Source organism: Ictalurus punctatus, chromosome 10 (genome assembly GCF_001660625.3).
Source record: "Ictalurus punctatus breed USDA103 chromosome 10, Coco_2.0, whole genome shotgun sequence".
Taxonomy (NCBI): domain Eukaryota; kingdom Metazoa; phylum Chordata; class Actinopteri; order Siluriformes; family Ictaluridae; genus Ictalurus; species Ictalurus punctatus.
In genome coordinates, this window is record NC_030425.2 from 9,416,067 (window position 1) to 9,435,250 (window position 19,184).

The window sequence follows — 19,184 nt, forward strand, 5'->3', positions numbered from 1 at the left end:
GGGTTGGTGGTTCTATTCCTGGCCCACATGACTCCACATACCAGAGTGTCCTTGGACAAGATACTGAACCCCAAGTTGCTCCCAATGGCAAGCCAGCGCCTTGCATGGCAGTTCTACTACTGTGAGTGTCTGGGTGGGTGAATGAGACACAATGTAAAGCACTTTGTAGGAAGGCTAAGGTTAAAAAAGTACTATAAATGTACAGACCATTTACCATATAATTATGTCACTGGCTTGTCAAGTCCTGACACTGTACATGTATGTACAATATTAAGAAAACAGTTGATAAAAATCAATATCATTATTATCTCCCAGCAAGAACTTATAAAATATCTGCTGGGAAATGAAAAGTACAATAATGAGTCTTTATTGGTCACATATACACTACAGTGAAAATATTTTCTTCACATACCCCTGCATGTCAAGAGGCTGGGGTCAGAGATGAGACAGCACCCCTGGGGCAGAGGGTCAAGGATCTTGCTCAGGGGCCCAACAGTGGCAGCTTGGCAGCACTGGGGCTTGAACACCTAACCTTCCGATTAGTAACCCAGAGCCTTAACTGCCAAGCTACCACTGCCCCCTAGGTGCATACATGCTAGGTGCATACATGCTAGGTGTAATTAACTGCGTTTGAATAAAAGTAAGTATTAAAAAACGTTACAGAATTCCTTGACATTTACCAATGATCTGTGTAACACATGAGATGTTAGTAATAGAGGAAAATTCCATGTTACTTTACAAAACCAGAACGACCTTTCTTTTCCTCTTCCTGCATTAAAGCCTCATCGTCACCAGCTGTCACCTCGATATCCATCAGAGCTGCCTCAGAGTCCAGTGCTAGTCCCTTGTATCAATTTTCTGTCATGATGCTATGCAGTTCGTAAACATTGGCGTTTGTATTGAAATGTGTGGAGTTTGAAGACATTGGATTAGCCATTGTGTTACATTTAATGTGTCAAGACACCGAGTTTACTTATTTAATTGTTTGTTTGTTTGTTTGTTTGTTTGTTTTTACATTCCGTGTAGCTAGCTGTAGCTATCATGATCCTGCTTGATTAATCATGTTTTTCACTCCATGGCAGCTGATGACTAATGATATGTGATCAAACAAACCACGTGACACATTTTGATTTACTTTGTTCGCCATTTATGAGCATCATTACTATATGAAACAATGTGATATGACATGTAATCAATATAATCAGTTGTGCTGTATATGTTATGTTAACCACATATAAGCAGCTGGCACTGTCATGAAATATTTCAAGGGGGCTTCAAACGCAAAATCCCCACTAGCTCCACCTTTGAATGGTACAAGCAGTGATATTGCAACAAACTAAAGTTGTTTGCTATAAATGTGTTGTTTAGTCACTAAAAACAAGTGATACTTAAAAACAGGGGGACAGTGACATCTTCAGGTGAGAGAAGAAATCCTGGATGTGTGTGTGTGTGTGTGTGTGTGTGTGTGTGTGTGTGTGTGTGTGTGTGTGTGTGTGTGTGTGTGTGTGTGTGTGTGTGTGTGTGTGTGTGTGTGTGTGTGTGTGTGTGACTGTTGTCACGTAAAAAATACATTAGTGGGAAATGACAGAATTTTGGGCTGGATAACAATAAATGAAAACAGTTTTGAGATTGTTCAACTTCAATAAGAAGAGCCAACGCTGACTGATTTGTTCACACAGATTTATTTTATCATTACATTTTCTGCACTGAGCAAACAGGTGCATCCTTGTGAAACCATTAATGAAGATATTTGAGGCCTGATGTTCAGGATTTTTAATTTTTTTTTTTTTAAACAATTGCCAGTATTGCTGAGAAATATGGGAGAAAAGTATCTGTAATGTAAATGTATTCACACTTTGTATTATTATACACAAAAAGGTGTGCAGCATTTGAATCTATTGATCTATTAATATTACCTTTATGTTTAAACATGTTTAACATGAACATGATTTGAATAAAATTTAGACATCTAATACATTACATAAAAATGTCGTTCAAATTATAACGTGAAATTAAATAAGTGCATTTTGGTTTATAGATGATCTAGCAATAACAGCTCTCTTAGAAGTCTTCATTTGGTACCACTTGACAGTGGGAACGTCTGGCTTTGATGGGAAATGTAATCAGTGTAGTGTGATACAGTGGGAAGGTAAAATAGTGGTTATACAGGACATGTTGCACTTTCAATTCCTACATTATCGAATGGAGAGGAGATTCCCTGGCGAGACACAGTGAGCTATTGGAAAGAAAGGTTAGCTTTTAGTTTTGACAATATAAAGATTTTGTTAATTTTTTAAATATAAATATGAATGTAAATGTTTGTACATACTGCAATATGAGATATGATTGGAAATATTTTAAACCAATGTATCATCAAAGATAATAGATTTCTATTTACATTTATTCTACATAGACAATGTGGCATTCAACTGAGGCATAAATCAAACTTGTACCAGATGCAGAAATTCACCAGAAACAAATCTGAAGTTAGTGTAGGAAGAAATTCTTTCAAAAAAGCATTCGGCCAAACTGTAAGGGAGAAGCACTGCTTATACTAGACAAGCTTTTACCTCTGGAATTTTGACTTCAAGATCAAATCCTCCTTGAGCAGAAGTCTGAAGCGTAGCTGAAACTTCACGTTCAGAATTTTTCTCATGTTTCTGGCTGAACCCCCAGGCATAGGACACACCTGGGACGTACTCCCGAACACTATGAAGAGTTCAGTGAAAACATGTAATGTGTATGAGCAGTTTAATGAACTTAGAGGTCTTGTAATGGCAACTATTTAAAAGTGAAACATGAAATGTGCTATAATAGTAAAGAAGTGAAGAATTTTACAGAGCAATTGATCCATAATACTTCAAGAGAAAGTAATACCTTTGGCCGAATGTTTGGATTAATGCAGGAACATCTCCCCAGTTAATTTCTGCAATTATAGTGGGCTTTGATTGTTCTTTGGCAGAAACCTTTACTGCTACTTCATATGACTGACACTCAGCTCCCCATCTGAAGTGGGTCTAAAATATACAGTTTTAGGACAAATAGGACAAAAAATATTACAGAGTGTGAATTGCCGTTGATTTGTCTACTAAAAATATATTTACCATTATACTTAAATTTCCAAAGAGTTAGTTAACACGTCATAGGACTTATATAGTTATTTTATTGTATGGCGTTAATATGAATGACAGAATGTCATTTTATACTATATACATTTTTGAAAACTGTACTTACATGAACTGAAATCGGCATCTTATATGCATATATCTCTACCACGAATAAAATTGCGGTGTTTTGATGGTCTAAAAGCAGCTGTTATATATTTATTTTGCAATTTGTTTAACATATTGTAATGCCTGTTTTTTTTTTTTTTTTTTTTTTTGTAGCCATTTTTGCAGCTATGTTTGTTAAACTGGATCCTGGATCGTTTCAGAAAGCCTAAGCACATTTATAAAGTAAAGAACCATTTCTGCACTGTTTTAGGGACATGTATTTATGTTGTTAAAGCATGGTAGAAGCAGGAACCCCAGGCTGAAAACCCCAATTCTGGTTAAAATCTGATTTCTTGTCATGTTTCCATTGCTATAATGTATGCCAAAATTCAGCCACAACAACATCTGATGGGTTTTCCCAGACATGAAAAGCTGACATGAAACATTCCTTTATTTTAGAAAATAATGAAAAATGATTTTAAGAATTGAATGTGGGTGCATTCTGCAACAAGACAATGCTCTTAAACATAAAGACAGAAAAGCAACAGAAAGAAATGTTGTTTTTCTTTGCTACGATCCTCTCAGTCTCCGGACTTGATGTAAAAATGGCAGTGTGAGACAGTATGTCAGAAAAAAATATTCGCAATATATTTTCTTTTCTTTTCTTTTAGTTTAGTTTGATTTAGTTTAGCTTAGTTGTAGGTAAAATGATTATTTACTTCAGTGGAGATCATCATTGACATTTTCTACATATAAAATAAACTGCTTTCTATATTCTTACCTTTGCCCCTGCTTGAAGCTTGTCAATATTCGCATCTACACATATTTTCCAGTTCGCCTCATCAGCAGCCTCAGATATAATGACTTCTATATCATCCTTCTGTGTGTCTGGTGTGTAATACACAGCGGCCTCATAACCCAGCGGCTTCACATTAGGACTGAGAGCCAGCACTTTCACGATGGTCACAGGTTCAGGAGTGGCATCAGTATCCTACATTACAAACATGCATTAAAATCTGAAATGGAAGTATGATCATCTATTATTATTATTATTATTATTATTATTATTATTATTATTATTACTATTGTGACTAGTGAAAGGGGCAAAAGTATTTGTGTTATGAAGTGTGGCTCAAGGTCCTTATCCAGAACCTTCACACTAACTGTCCCTCAGTGGTGCATAGAACTTCTAACCTCAATCCGGACCACAGAATCTGTCACTATCTTCAAAAACCAGCTAAAGACCCATCTCTTCCGTGAGCATATAACTAACCCATAAAAAATAAATAAAAAAAAAACCCTTACTCTGGCTCTTACAATTCTACTCTGCGCACTTTACTTATCTAGAACTCAATTAAAAGATCTTATATAGTAGCGCTACTTGTATTGTTCTCTGCTTGATATATCGCTTTGCTTGTAAATTACAAATTAGATTTGATTAGATTTATAAACATACCTAAGTTTTCTTATTCCATGTATGAAGCTATAGTTTTGAGTTTCCTAAATGCATCAAAGAAATAGGTCTAGTAATAGTTGAATGATGCTGTGTGAATCAAAAATAAGACCAAATATTGTTACAGTACCTTGAATTTTTCCTGAGTGACAGTCATCATTTGACCCTGCTGTGAAATGTGTTTATGAGGCGCAGCACTGATCTGGATTTTGATCTTTTCTACAGGCTTAACAGACCTGACTTTTGAAATATACATTGGATGAAGAAAAACTGCATTAACTATAAGCACAAAAACCGTTTCGTGTAATAAATAAATAAATAAATAAATAAATAAATAAATAAATAAATAAATAAATAAATAAGCACTTTGTGATATAAAATACCTGGCTCAAGGTGACATGTAAACTGAGTGTATCCCAATAAGTAGGAAAGAGGATGGTCTTTAAGGTTTTGGACCCGTTTAGCTTCCAGTTCAGTGCACACTGCAGCTCCATAAGAGCTTAATTCTGCACAGTACTTCAGTTTTGGTTGGTATATCTCCAATGGTTCTAACTGGTCCACAGAAACAGGTTACAGATTCACTTGATACTGAAAATATTTCTTTCCTGTATGTTTTCCAGTTTTGTAATAAAAACTGTACCTGATACTCTTTGGAACATTCTGTGTCATCCTTGAAACTTTGCTCAGGATCTCTGTGCTCTGGTATCATAGGAGTCATTTTAGCCATCGATGGATCGTCATTATTTCTTGACACTGCATATACGTCGTATCTGTTTAAGACAGAGCCGCAGTGGTTAAGGATTTGTGACATTGGCCACAGGTTGAGAATTCAAATCTCAGCTGTTCTAGAGAGCCACTGTTCTACCCTGGAGAAAGACGTCTTGGAAAACGTACTTGATTGTGAAGAACTCTGTGTGGTTTTTGCATGGGGGAAAAGTGACCTCATAATTCTTCTCTTTCACATTCTTTTTCAAGCCAGCTTTCCAAGGCAAAGATACGGTTGTCTTGCCATTCAGCTGGACACCAGACTGAAAGAGATCTGTATTGATCCCATGGAAAACAAAATAATCCGTTGCCACTCTGAAACGAGATATGAAGTCTTTATATGATTGTGAATTAATGCACACAGTAGAATCATTGTTTAAAGAACATTGAGTTAAAAAGAAAATACCCAGCAAATCCATCTGTTTCCACCAAAATATCTGCATTTCTCACTTCCTGTAAGCTTTCTTTTAGAGGTGGGTCAATGTTAGCTTTTGCTGAAATTATAAAAACAATATTGCAATCTGTGTCATTATTTGATGTTGTCTTTTATAATATTAAATATTCAACTTCACAGAATAAGAATAGTTATTACCGTTTACCGTAACAGCTGCTAATATAGAATAATATTTGCTGATTTCAACTGGGAGGCCAAGACAAGTTGGCTGAACAAATCTGGTTTCAAACATAAGGAATGGTTTTGTCCAGTGCCATGATATTCCTTTTTGTAGTTGTTGAATCAAATCCCACAGTTTATTGTCTTTATTTGCAGTAAGGCCCACAGACTTAGACACAGAAAGAATCATTTCATTTTAATTCTCCACCAAAAAACATCTTATATAAGCAATACAAGACATCTTGCTTTCTACTCTTCAATATGAAGAGTCTAATATGAAAAATAAGTAATGTAGATTGTTTACCTTTAGGATTCTTTGAATAACATCTTGATATAAATCAAAAAATGAGACCTCTTGCCCAAAGAATCTCACAAATACTGATAAGAGAGGTTTCTTTTTATGGAGGGACTGCCAATCTGAAAGCTTTAAATGGTAATGGAGAAATGAATCAGTTTATTCTGAAACATCACTGAGAACAGTCATACATAAAGACGAAGCAAACTAATTTACTCACAATTTTCATGATATCTGCAAAATCAGCAACTCCAAAATCCTTGGAAATGCCAGGTCTATGTGAGAATAACTCTGTGAGACCCTCTGCACGAATACCAAGCTGGTGAATTATGGATATAAAGTCATTACAACCTTTACAATATGAAATAGAATGACTCATTAAATGACACAGAAATGTGTAAATTAATTACATCAAGAAGCTGAAATACTCTTCCAATGAAGTAAAGCTTTCCATTAGAAATGATTTCTGTGGGTAAGGCACTTGTACCATTTTTCAGCAAATACAGCGCTTTGGATGTGCCCGTCAAAAGATCATCTAATGAGGTAAACACAACACACTCTTATATAAACTCTGCTGGATTTTTTAAAGTAAGGAATACAACATGATGAGGTATGCAGTTATAGGAAAATAATCGACACCAGGTAGTGTGGTGGTACTGATTATTATGAGTGGTTATTTTCCTATAACAGCAAATCCTGAAGTTATTTACCACCTTTATCTATTAATGAGCAACACGTCATACTTTATAATGGTTTTATAGTTAAGGCAAGGCATTACAGGCACAGCAAATTCTGGTCAATCATTTTTCAGATTTTTGGATAATAGCATCTATAACATATATTAAACTGTAGTAATAAACATATCAAGATATGTTCATTTCACTGTTTTGTCCACTTGAGACCGTCACTTTATCTGAAACGTAGAAACTTTGAGGAAGGCTTAAGCTCACAATCATGTCCTGTTATACATGCCTGAAAATCTTGTTTCATTATATACACATCAATTTATTTGTCATTATAATGTACAGCACATACTGATCTCTCTCTCTCTCTCTCTCTCTCTCTCTCTCTCTCTCTCTCTCTCTCTCTGTATATATATATATATATATATATATATATATATATATATATATATATATATATATATATATATATAACTGGATAGCTCATGACGTCATCAACAGCGATGCTACTACACCGCCATCTTTGTATTCCCTAACATTCTGAACGCACTATGGGATGTAATCACTGATCTATAAGATCATTGGTCGGAGCTCTGAAGCATAAAACAAATATAAAAATACAGCGGATATTTGTGTACAGAGAATATTTAACCACACACACACACACACACACACACACACACACACACACACACACACACACACACATGTATAAACTCATTCGCAACGGGGATGATGTGTGTTTCATTTTAGTGTTATAATAGAGATGTCACTCCGCACAGTTTGAATATCAGCTTTGAGGTCAAAAAGGTAAGAAAAGAGAGCTTAGTAACAACCGGTGGCTAAACACTAAAACACCAACACTTCAACAGTACTGTAATCTACTAAGGGAAAAGATACAGAAAATAATGTGTGTGTGTGTGTGTGTGTGTGTGTGTGTGTGTGTGTGTGTGTGTGTGTGTGTGTGTGTGTGTGTGTGTGTGTGTGTGAGTGAGAGAGAGAATAGATTGAAACAGTCCTGGAAGACACATTATCACCGTTTTGAACAAGTTTATATTTATACTAGTATACCAATGGGTGTTAAATGATCATGTATTTTGTACAGCTGTGCGTTATAATGTATATTTGCTGTGTGTGTGTGTGTGTGTGTGTGTGTGTGTGTGTGTGTGTGTGTGTGTGTGTGTGTGTTTTGGGGGTGGGTGGAATTCTGGGTGGGCAGATCCTCAGAGCCAAAGCAGCCCAACCAAAGAAAGTCACAAACCACTCCACACTACTGCATAAATATAAACTAATTTGAAACGGGGATGATGTGTCTTCCAGGACCATTTCAATCTATTCTCTCTCTCTTTCTCTCTCTCTCTCTCTCTCTCTCTCTCACACACACACACACACACACACACACACACACACACACACACACACACACATTATTTTCTGTATCTTTTCCCTCAGTAGATTACAGTAGTGTTGAACTGTTGGTGTTTAAGTGTGAGTGTTTTAGTGCTTAAGTGTTTAAGTATTAGTGTTTAGTGTTTAGCTGCTGGTTGTTGCTAATAGCGTGGAGTGAAATCTCTATAAGAACACTACTGGGTCCTTTTGCTTTAAAATGGGGTTATTTTATACACTTTTGATGTTGTATTTATACTGTTGACTGTTAAAGATTACGCATTTGTGCAGGTACATGGTCTGTATAAATTACAACCTGTGGGCACTTCTGCCACATCCTTTAGCGAACGTTGTTTTGCAGTTAAAAGCAGCACATCGGGTCATCTTGACAGTTTTCGTCGGTTGACGGTCGGCGCCTTCTGTCGGTAGGGAATCGTAAAATGGCCGCCAGAGCACTTCCGGTGGATTCACCTACTGCTGGTAGTTTAGAATTCTATGAGCTATCCAGTTCTATATACAGATCAGTGACAGCGCGTCAATTTCCTTAATAAACCTTAATAAGCCTAAAACTTACTAGAGTGGAAACACATTAAAATGCATTGTGTTTTTTAAAAGCATTTTTCTATTTGACCAATCAGACCTGAGAATTCAACAGTGCTGTGGTATAATAAGACATACAGTAGATATAGATAATCATGCTGAAATCAGGGAATATGCATGTTAAGCATGTTTTAGTTTTAGGTTAAAGTTTGTGAAATTGCCAATAATGCAATTCAAACTTTACATTAAGGTGAACATTTTGAGGAAACCTATTACAACCATGTAAATGCTATTGTAGAAATTGAATTGAATTTTAATCCAACTTACCGCTGAACCAATCGAAATGCAGTGCCTTACTAAATCGATAACTTAGCCGACCAAGCTTCCGAGAAAGTATTTTTACTGCGATATTACAAACAGTTGATCTGTGTGAGAAATGGTTACAAAAAAGAATTCAGAAATATTTTCTTTTTCTCTCTGAATGCTAAATATATTGACATTACTAATAAACTAAATAAAAAGTATAGTGATCTTACAGGTAATGATCATCAGGGATGCGTGAACTTGCAATGCCCCTGAGTTGTGAGTAAATGAAGCTTGAGACTTGGCGGTCTGTTTCCTGGAGCAAAAGCTCAGTCAGTGTGGAGATCAGCGCTAGAGATGGCTTTGTATCCAGGAGGATCACAGAAGCTAACATTCTTATTTCAGCAGGAACAGTCCGTCGTGCAACTAAGGTTAGTGCAATGTCCTGAACCTGAAAAAGAGAATATGAAATGTAAGCTTGTCATCTTGGGCCCTGTTCAGAACTCATTCTTGTAGGTTAAAGGACATGATCATGAGATGCTTCAGAGGTGATCTACCTGAGGGTTAATCATGTTAGAAATATGCTAATAAGATTATATACGTTTGATTTGCGAAGTGAAAATTATTTATTGCTCTGATGGGAATAATGCTATCCCCACCACTCAGAGAGCAGAGCATTCCTTGTATGAAAAGTATCAGTCCCTCCAGGATTTTGCGATCGCAGAAATGAATGCAAAATCAAGCAAACTTCACAATATTCAGAGGATCTTGCAATTTTTCTGAATTAACACCGATTTTACACAGATTTGGGCCAAGGTGCATCATGTGACGTCATCACAGCGTGCATTCAGCCAAAACCTTCTTCGATTCACATGCGTCGAACTTGAGTACAGATAAAAGGTCTCATTTACCAACAACCATCACTGCAAAAGACCATGCAAAAGAATTTCTCGCAATTGCAATTTCGCCAATTCAAGTAGTTTTCCGCAAAAAAGCACAAAAAAACTCCACAAGTTGTATCACAAATGTTGAAACAAGCCACTGCAAAATCAAGCATTTTTGGCCACAACAATCACCAAAAAAAAAAAAAAAAAAAAAAAACTGAGCGAAATCCTGTATGGACTGAAATATTTTATATTACATCCAACATTCATTCATTCATTCATTCATCTTCAGTAGCTATTTTATCCTGGTCACGGTCATGGGGGTCCAGAGCCTATCCTGGGAATGCTGGGTACAAAGCAGGAATACACCCTGTATAATATGCCAGTACTGGTATGTTTTTGAGAAGTGGGAAGAAACCCCAGAACCCTGAGGAAACCTAAGTGGACATGGGGAGGCAGTACTCTACACACACCTGAGCTCAGGATCAAACCGAGGAACCCTGGAGCTCTAAGGCAGCAACGCACATCAAACGTTGCTGATTAAAATTTCTACAATTTGCATGATGTAAGATTCAGATTCGACTTCACTTAGTTTCAAAGTAAAACTTCAGTGCTGCTACTTCCAGAGTCTAATCGAGAGTAATGATACTGGGCATCAAAAAACAATGACAAGGGTGATGATTCTTACATTATGTGGATCTCTAATAGCAAGGTGTCGGAGGGACTGCACAGCCACACTCTGAACCCTAGTGGGGAGGCTATCAGCTTTGACAGAGAATCCGGGAAGGAACTTCATTATGGTCTTAAGGCTTAATGGATGTCCGGCGTTTCCCAAGGCCTTCAGAGCAATCACCATGTCTTCATCTATGCCTTTAGTGAGTCCATTAGTGGCCATATCGAGCAGCGGCTGCAAAATGAGAATGACAGCTAACATAATTAGCACACGCCAGCAGACAATCTGATAAGAATCGGCTTAATAGAGTAGCTAGTGTCAAACCTGCACTGTGAGGACTGGGCAGGGATTCACACGATCACAGACTCTGTATACCAGAGAACTGTATGAAAGGATCACGGTGTTCCATAGCATAAGATGGGACTTACTAAACGGGATGGTCAAAAACTCCTGTAGGAGAATGATGGACATGAGGGAGGTCAGTAAACTCTCTATTTTATTTAGTATTAAACATCAGAAATAAAAGTATCCAGTCTTTACCTTTGCCATTTCTACTAATTCAGATTCAGCAGATAGATGGTTGAATGCCACCAGAATTGCCTGGCCAGCCTCATTTGCAGAAATGTCTCCAGCTTTGAATCTGTTCTTCAGGAATTTGAGTACCCTTCCATCTGTCACCTCAACAACTGTATCCAGAAACCACCTCCTAATAATTACCAGCATGAGAATGTCAGGAGAACATAAGAAACTTCCAGTTTAAAAAATCTCAGGTTCTTCCTCTACAGCAGACGTGTCAAACATATGGTCTGTGGGCCATGACTGGTCCAATAAAAGTCCTAATCCAGTCCACCAAATTAATGTAGAATCTCTTTTATAAATTATAATCATCTTGTGGACCATAACTGAACTGAAAGATTTGAAGAATAACCAGTCTCTCTTATTCCACTAGGGGAAAATAGAGCAGCTACTAACAAAATGTGCTGATAACGTGTATTTATTCATTAGTAGCTAAAGTTATGGCTTTCACAGCAGTAACTGAATCACAATATCTATATTTGGTATTATTATTATTATTATTATTATTATTATTATTATTATTATTATTATTATTATTATTATACATAACTTCATGGACTATAATGAAGTTTATTTTTTGAAATTGTGTTTCTTTGGTCGGGAACTGCAGTCTATTTATCTGTTTTGTAGGTGATATATGTTTTCTTACAGTTAACATATAAGAACATATTTATAAAAGAAGATAAAAGAACATATAAACGAGATAAAAGAACATATTTAAGGGGAATTGTTGATGTGTTATTAATCCACTTGACACTCCAGTATTTGACATGCCTGGTCTACACATAAAGCAAGTAAATACCTGTGTTCATCATTTCCTGATAGCTGTTTCCATAAAAGCTCCAGATCATCATAACTAGTTGCACGAAGCAGTTGAATAAGCTCAAGAACATCAGCACTTGTGGCAGCGTTCACTTGGTAGATGTTAGCCTGAGCCAAACGTTTTATCAAGTCTGCAATCTATTGGAATTAAAATTAGTCAAATGAGCTGATTTTCTACACTTGAGCTATAAGTCTCATTGGCAAAACTAACCTTAGGAGCTGGGTTAGTTAGACTGATCATCAGAATTGGCATTGGCCCCAGACCTTTCTCTGCCTTGTACATCAGATTACCTCTGCTATTCACCTGACCTGTCACAGGTTTGCCAACAATGTCGGTCTGTTTGAGTAGCTCAATGTTCCAGCTGTAAAATGAAAAACACAGTTTGCAAATTTGTAAGCTTGTTGTAAAATATATAAAAAGGTTAAGCAATATGACTGCAATATCCATATTTTGATCAATTATGCCACAATACATTTTTTGAGATATTGTGTGTAGTGTCATTAATTTTATAACAATACCAGACTCTAGTGTAGGTCAGACTAACAAACAGCTGATTGGGCATATATATAAATAAAATTTCCCCCCTTTTCCATGCTAAATAATTTATATGTAAGAAAGTATCATTGAACTTAATAGTCAATAATTGATTGATTAAATTTATTTATTTATTTTCTTTACAAATTTATTATGACTGTTTATAGCTGCTGTAACATACAATACCCTCCACTAATATCGGCACCCTTGGTAAATATGAGCAAAGAAGGCTGTGAAAAATTGTCTGTATTGTTTAAACCTTTGATCTTTTGTTAAAAAAAAATTCACAAAAATATTCTGCTCTCATGGATATCAAACAATTGCAAACAAAACACAGGCTTATAAAAAATAAACTTTTTAAATATAGATGTGCAACAATTATTGGTACCCTTTTAGACAATACTTTTCGCTACCTCTCTTTGCCGAGATAACAGCTCTGAGTCTTCTCCTATAATGCCTGATGAGGTTGGAGAATACATGGTAAGGGATCTGAGACCGTTCCTCCATACAGAATCTCTCCAGATCCTTCAAAAATTTCGACGTCCATGCTGATGAACTCTCCTCTTCAGTTCACTCCACAGGTTTTCTTTGGGTTTGAAGTCAGGGGACTGGGATGGTCATGGCAGGACCTTGATTTTGTGGTCAGTAAACCATATTTGTGTTGATTTTGATGTATGTTTTGGATCATTGTCCTGCTGGAAGATCCAACCATGTCCCATATTAAGCTTTCTGGCAGAGGCAGTCAGGTTTTCATTTAATATCTGTTCATATTTGATAGAGTCCATGATGCCATGTATCCTAACAAAATGTCCAGGTCCTCTGGCAGAAAAACAGCCCCAAAACATTAAAGAGCCACCACCATATTTAACCGTGGGCATGGGGTACTTTTCCATATGGCTACTTCTCTGTGTGCGTCATAACCACCTCTGGTGTTTATTGCCAAAAAGCTCTATTTTGGTTTCATCTGCCCATTGAACCCGATCCCATTTGAAGTTCCAGTAGTGTCTGGCAAACTGAAGACGCTTGAGTTTGTTTTTGGATGAGAATAGAGACTTTTTTCTTGAAACCCTTGTAAACAACTTGTAGTGATGTAGGAGACTTGGGATTGTAGTTTTAGAGACTTTCTGACCCCAAGACTAACTAACTTCTGCAATTCTCCAGCTGTGATCCTTGGAGATTTTTTGGCCACTCGAACCATCCTCTTCACAGTGCGTTGAGACAATATAGCCACACGTCCTCTTCCAGGTTGATTCATAACATTTCCAGTTGACTGGAACTTCTTAATTATTGCCCTGATGGTGGAAATGAGCATTTTCAATGCTTGTGCTATTTTCTTATAGACACTTCACGTTTTGTGAAGCTCAACAACCTTTTGTTGCACATCACAGCTATATTCCTTGGTCTTACCCACTGTTATGAATGACTAAGGAAATTTGTCCTATGTGCTACCTCATATTTATACCCCTGTGAAACAGGAAGTCATGGTTGAACAATTTCCTGTTCCTAGTCACCTAGGTGTACTAAAAAAAAGTAAAATATCAATGGGAATATAGTATTACAGTAAGTACAACGATCTTGAATATAGACAAATTTATCAACTATGTATTATTATGACATTATTAAATGATAACTATAAGACTATTAACCCTATTTGCAGGCATTTTTTCTCAATTATTTGTTTATTATTTGCATGTTCTATTCCATCGGTTGAAATCTGCCGAGGGAAAAGAAAAACTTGAAATTAGTAAAAATACTTAGAAATAAGTTTATTTGTACTGTATTTGTACTGGTTCAAGCTAACAGGACAGCTACAGAAAATAGCATCAACATAATGACAAATAAAAACTCTTTACAACCATGGAAAGCAGAAAAGCATCTCGGAATTCACAGCATTCACAGCATGTCAAGACTGATGGGCTACAACAGCAGAATATGAAGCTAAAGTGGGCACAGGCTCATGGAAACTGGACAGCTGACAACTAGAAGAACGTTGCCTGGTCTTTTTCCAACCTGTTCAGTTTCAGCGAGCCTGTGTTAACAGAAGCTCTTGACCTGTATCTGCATGATTTAATGCATTGCTCTGCCACATGCTTGGCCAGCTGCATAAATGCATGAATGAGCAGGTGTACAAGTGTTTCTATTAAATTCACCGGTGAGTCTATAAGTATAATAATAGACTTCTCATGATATTAGATAAACTCACATGTATTGAGGATTTTTAACACTTGTTGACACAGAAATTTTGCAGATAATGATGTTGTGAAACTCTACATAATATAACTTACTTGGCTTTCAGTTTAGAATTTCCACCCTTCACATTGAATGGAGAGAAGTAGTGCCTTTCAAGTGCAGAGGCCTTTGTAATGAGACCACCACTTCCCATAGACTTTACTGTATACTCATATTTCACAGTAGAAACCACATTTTCACCTCTCTGAAAAGTGACATATGTTTAATAGTTATAATATATAAAACAGTATTACTCAATGCAGTGTCTCCTTTAGCTAATAAGTGGATGTGTATGATTTCACTGAAGTACTTCATTGGTATTTTTTGCCTCACTTTAAGGTAACTAATTATACACACCTCTCTGCTGGATTTACTTTCGTAACCCAGTGCCATTCCTTGATATATTTCTGCTTTTTGTTGGCAGTTTTTAATGTCAATGTTTTGAGTCACGTATAATTCTTTAGCTGCTGCATTATCTTCAATAACATAAGCACTGTGACAGAAACCATGAATTCCCACCTGAGAAGAAATAATAAGAAAACATAAAAAAAGTTGTGTGATATTGAATAACATGTCAAATAACGTAATACTGACGATACGAAATGTTTCATACCTCATCAAGCTCATAAATCCACTGGGTGGTTTTAACTGTAACATGCAGGAACTTTAGAATACCTCGCACTATGTTCACAATAGTGTTGGAGACGTCAGGCGCTGTTTTGATGTTAATTACTTGTCCTTTCGTGTATTCAAAAGTGAAGGGTTTGGTGAGTACAGCTGCCAAATGTTTAGTAAGATTAGGTGAGACTTTGAATGAGTCCACTCCTGGGATTCCATTAAACTCTTCAAAAGTTACATTGGAGATCTGTCATAAGAGTGATAAGAATCTTATACAAAAAAAATCAACTACAATAACTCCTGCAGAGGAAATGAACTGATAAGCAATAATAATGAAATTCTCATTGACTGGTTGCTTATAATTAATTATATTATTTTTTATTTGCATAAATAATATTGTGCTCATTCAGAACATTTATTAATTATGCTAAATGTGCTAATTGTTAATATTTTTATATTTAAGTTCAAATATACCATATAACTTATAATTTTTAAAAACCCAGACATTTACAATTTTTATATTTAATCTACATAGAAAAAGTAAGTGATTAGATTATTATGATATTAAGCATACCTTAAATAAAAAAGTCTGTATTGATACTCCAGTGATTTTAAAATTGCACTGTAGTTTTACTCCAGATTCAGCCAGGCCTGGTGTATCACGCCCAATATTCACCACTCCTTCATATTTATATTCATATGTCTTTCGGGGGTTCAAGGTGGGCTCTGAAATGATTGCAAATAGAAGGAAGACTAAGATAATGTTTGTTTGTTTGTTGGTTTGTTTGTTTTTTCTTCTATTTTTAATAAGTCAGAATATGCTTTTTCATCCAAACTAGCCAATACACCAATAATATTAGATCAATAGAATTTTGGCTCTGCTGTCTTACAGCTGGAAGGTTAGGACACATTCTGCATGTATATTAAGATCAAAGTCCTACACTTTTTAAAGGGTCCTCAAGGGTTCTGCAAATAGTTAATGGCTATAATGTCCTAAAAGTAATAATCTCTGATAAGGAAACTTGTCACATCCAGCATGGACATTTCACCACCATCTTCCATTGGTTACACTATTTTGCTGTCCAAAACATACAAAAAGCACATTTACACTTGTGCCAGGTGTAAAGCGTTGCCTATTGTATTCATTTGAGTACATTCTGAGCAATTGTTATCTGGGTTAAGATGGAGGGTTACATAAAAGTGGCACTTGAAAGTATCTGCCCTTCCACCTCATCCACTGAAGCAGGCATCTTCTTTCTGGAAAAGAAAGATTGTGGCCTTCATCCTAGCATAAAAATAATTTAAGGTACATAATTGGACCATTACTCTAAAAGCTAATTAAAGGTACACCACATGATCCTTACCAGATAAAAGTTATACACAAATGGTACAAAAGCTCTACCCTTGATTGTAACACCCCAGGTACAAGGAAAAGTACAGTTATCAGACACCCTCATCCAGAAAGACTTACATTTATATTATTTATACAACTGAGCATTTAAGGTTTAAATGGCTTGCTCAAGGGGCCAGCAGAGGTTGGGATTTGAACTCACAACCTGCTAATCAGTAGTACAACATCTTAACCACTGAGCTACCACTTACCACCACTGAACTGCCACTAACTGTTGCACTTGGATGACTGACTCACATATTCCCCTACCAAGGAGTAGGATTCGGAACACATCCATACTCTTCACACACATTAAGGCATCTAATCTCACGAAACTTCCTAGAAAATTCACTGAGAATTCCAGACAACCTTTGTATGACCCACCATGTGACGGACATTATTATGCTCACCAATCAGATTTAACCAGTGCTCATCTAAGTAACTCCTGCACACAACCATACTGTGGATATGCTGCTGTTCTACAGCATTATGTTTGCACATGAAAGTGGTAAATGTGAGCCAGAATTGGCTCATCACTCATTTGCTGTGTGGATGTCCTACATTGTTTCATAAAAGCAGGTCTGCCGTTCTGCAAATGAACAGCACTGATCTGGCCACCCTTACAGGTCCTGTGTCATTTTAATGAATACTGTGTCAAGTGGAATAATTTTAAGAAGCTAGAACCCTTAACCATCCAAAGACCACTTGTTCTCCTGTTTTCAAAGCATGTAATGTAGTTATTTAACTAGACTGAAGATGCTACTCCTATATTCTTAATCGTATTGTTACCCAGAGCATGTTACTGGGCATGAACTGACCTAGGGTTTGGGGTGTATTATAACAGTTCTCTCATTGTGGCTGAATTATTTACATGGATAAATTTAGGGAGATGTAAATTGTTTATGTATGCAGCAGACAAATGTAATATTTTTGCATCAAATTTAGTTTGGTCTGTTTAAAAAAAAAAAAAAAAAAAAGTGGTTACAATAATCCCTGGTCTGCACTAAAGCTATATTTGGTCAATACGAATTGACTTCCTTGCTGTGTATGCTTATTTTAGTGGTTATTCATTCACTCACTGACCAGTCACAGCACAGTGGTGGGTATGGCTAAACAAGTGCTGCAAAACTGGCTAGACAAACTGGCCATGTCAACCACATTGTTCTGTAGAAATGGTCCACACACAATGGGCCAGAATTCACCTCTCACTATGTTCACTTCTCACATCCTAGTTTTACCACTTACATACAGTATACAAAGAACATTGCATAAGATCATTGTGTATGATTAACAACAACAATAACAATAACAACAACAACAACAACAACAATAATAATAATAATAATAATAATAATAATAATAATAATAATAATAAGAGGAAGAAGAAGAAGAAGAAGAAGAAGGAGAAGAAGAATATATTTGAATGAAAATCCATTGCTTTAAACTTTGCCAAAAATTAACTCTGTTGTAGATAATTAGATATTAAATCATTTTTGAATAATGGTGAATATTGCTACTTACCATAATTCGTGCTCTCACTTGCTGACAACAAATACAAACAAAACAGTCCGATTTAACATCTGTATTCTATTCTATTCACAGCATAGAAACATGGACCACAAATAGGTAAAGTTTTGATGGCACACTCAGCCATCATTACTTAAAATATTCTTGTACAAATGTGTTAAAATGTGCCATCAGTGATCTGCCATTTATAGAGATATAACTTAAAGCATATATGTTTATAAGATATTTACCAGCCAAGGCCACAAAGAGACAGAAGAGAAGCCACCGCATGGCGAGTGCCAGGAGTGAAATCACCTGATTAGGCATAACCTTATATATGGCCGATAATCCTCCCTCTCCTCCCTTTCTTATCTGCTTGACTTGAATGAAATGACCTGCTAAACTTCTGCTTGATGTTACCCATGCTAAAGCATGCACCTGGACTGGTTGAATTTTTAAAACTTGAAAATTAATTTGAAGCCATAACATGGTTTAAGAAGTAAGACTAACATAGTGTAGCTTGTGGTTGGGAAATGTACTGTTGGTGAAATTGCTGCAAACCAATTTTCTGGACCCGTGGCAATGGGAAAAGGACAGAGTGTGTGAGCCCACAATGACAATGTCACTAAGTCCTGCAAATACAGTTACTCACTTTTGTTGCCAGCAGTTTAGACATTAATGGCTGTGTGTTGAGTTATTTT

The 19,184-nt window shown here is 36.3% G+C and overlaps 1 protein-coding gene across 1 annotated transcript; it reads right to left on the minus strand.

Moving 5' to 3' along the window:
• Window positions 1-1,540: 1,540 nt before the first annotated feature.
• vtg3 (vitellogenin 3, phosvitinless) lies at window positions 1,541-18,921 on the minus strand. Its single transcript, XM_017477557.3, has 26 exons — window positions 18,735-18,921; window positions 18,499-18,519; window positions 16,162-16,313; window positions 15,583-15,834; window positions 15,327-15,488; window positions 15,026-15,174; window positions 12,417-12,567; window positions 12,186-12,343; window positions 11,348-11,513; window positions 11,132-11,257; window positions 10,823-11,041; window positions 9,484-9,701; window positions 9,275-9,372; window positions 6,749-6,873; window positions 6,559-6,657; window positions 6,348-6,467; window positions 6,023-6,212; window positions 5,837-5,924; window positions 5,560-5,745; window positions 5,306-5,435; window positions 5,049-5,217; window positions 4,796-4,905; window positions 3,994-4,203; window positions 2,878-3,017; window positions 2,571-2,709; window positions 1,541-2,236 (listed from the first exon to the last, which is right to left on the minus strand). Exons 1-26 carry the CDS (start codon window positions 18,808-18,810, stop codon window positions 2,162-2,164), a joined length of 3,729 nt encoding a protein of 1,242 aa, XP_017333046.3. The 5' UTR covers window positions 18,811-18,921; the 3' UTR covers window positions 1,541-2,161.
• Between the last annotated feature and the right edge of the window lie 263 nt (window positions 18,922-19,184).

Excerpts from the sequence above, each read along its gene's own strand:
- vtg3 (XM_017477557.3), bottom strand. The coding sequence starts at position 18,810 with ATGCCTAATCAGGTGATTTCACTCCTGGCACTCGCCATGCGGTGGCTT. Across the intron at positions 12,344-12,416 it reads TAACTAACCCAGCTCCTAAG|ATTGCAGACTTGATAAAACG; the intron begins GTTAGTTTTGCC and ends TAATTCCAATAG. Across the intron at positions 11,514-12,185 it reads TCAGGAAATGATGAACACAG|GAGGTGGTTTCTGGATACAG; the intron begins GTATTTACTTGC and ends GGTAATTATTAG.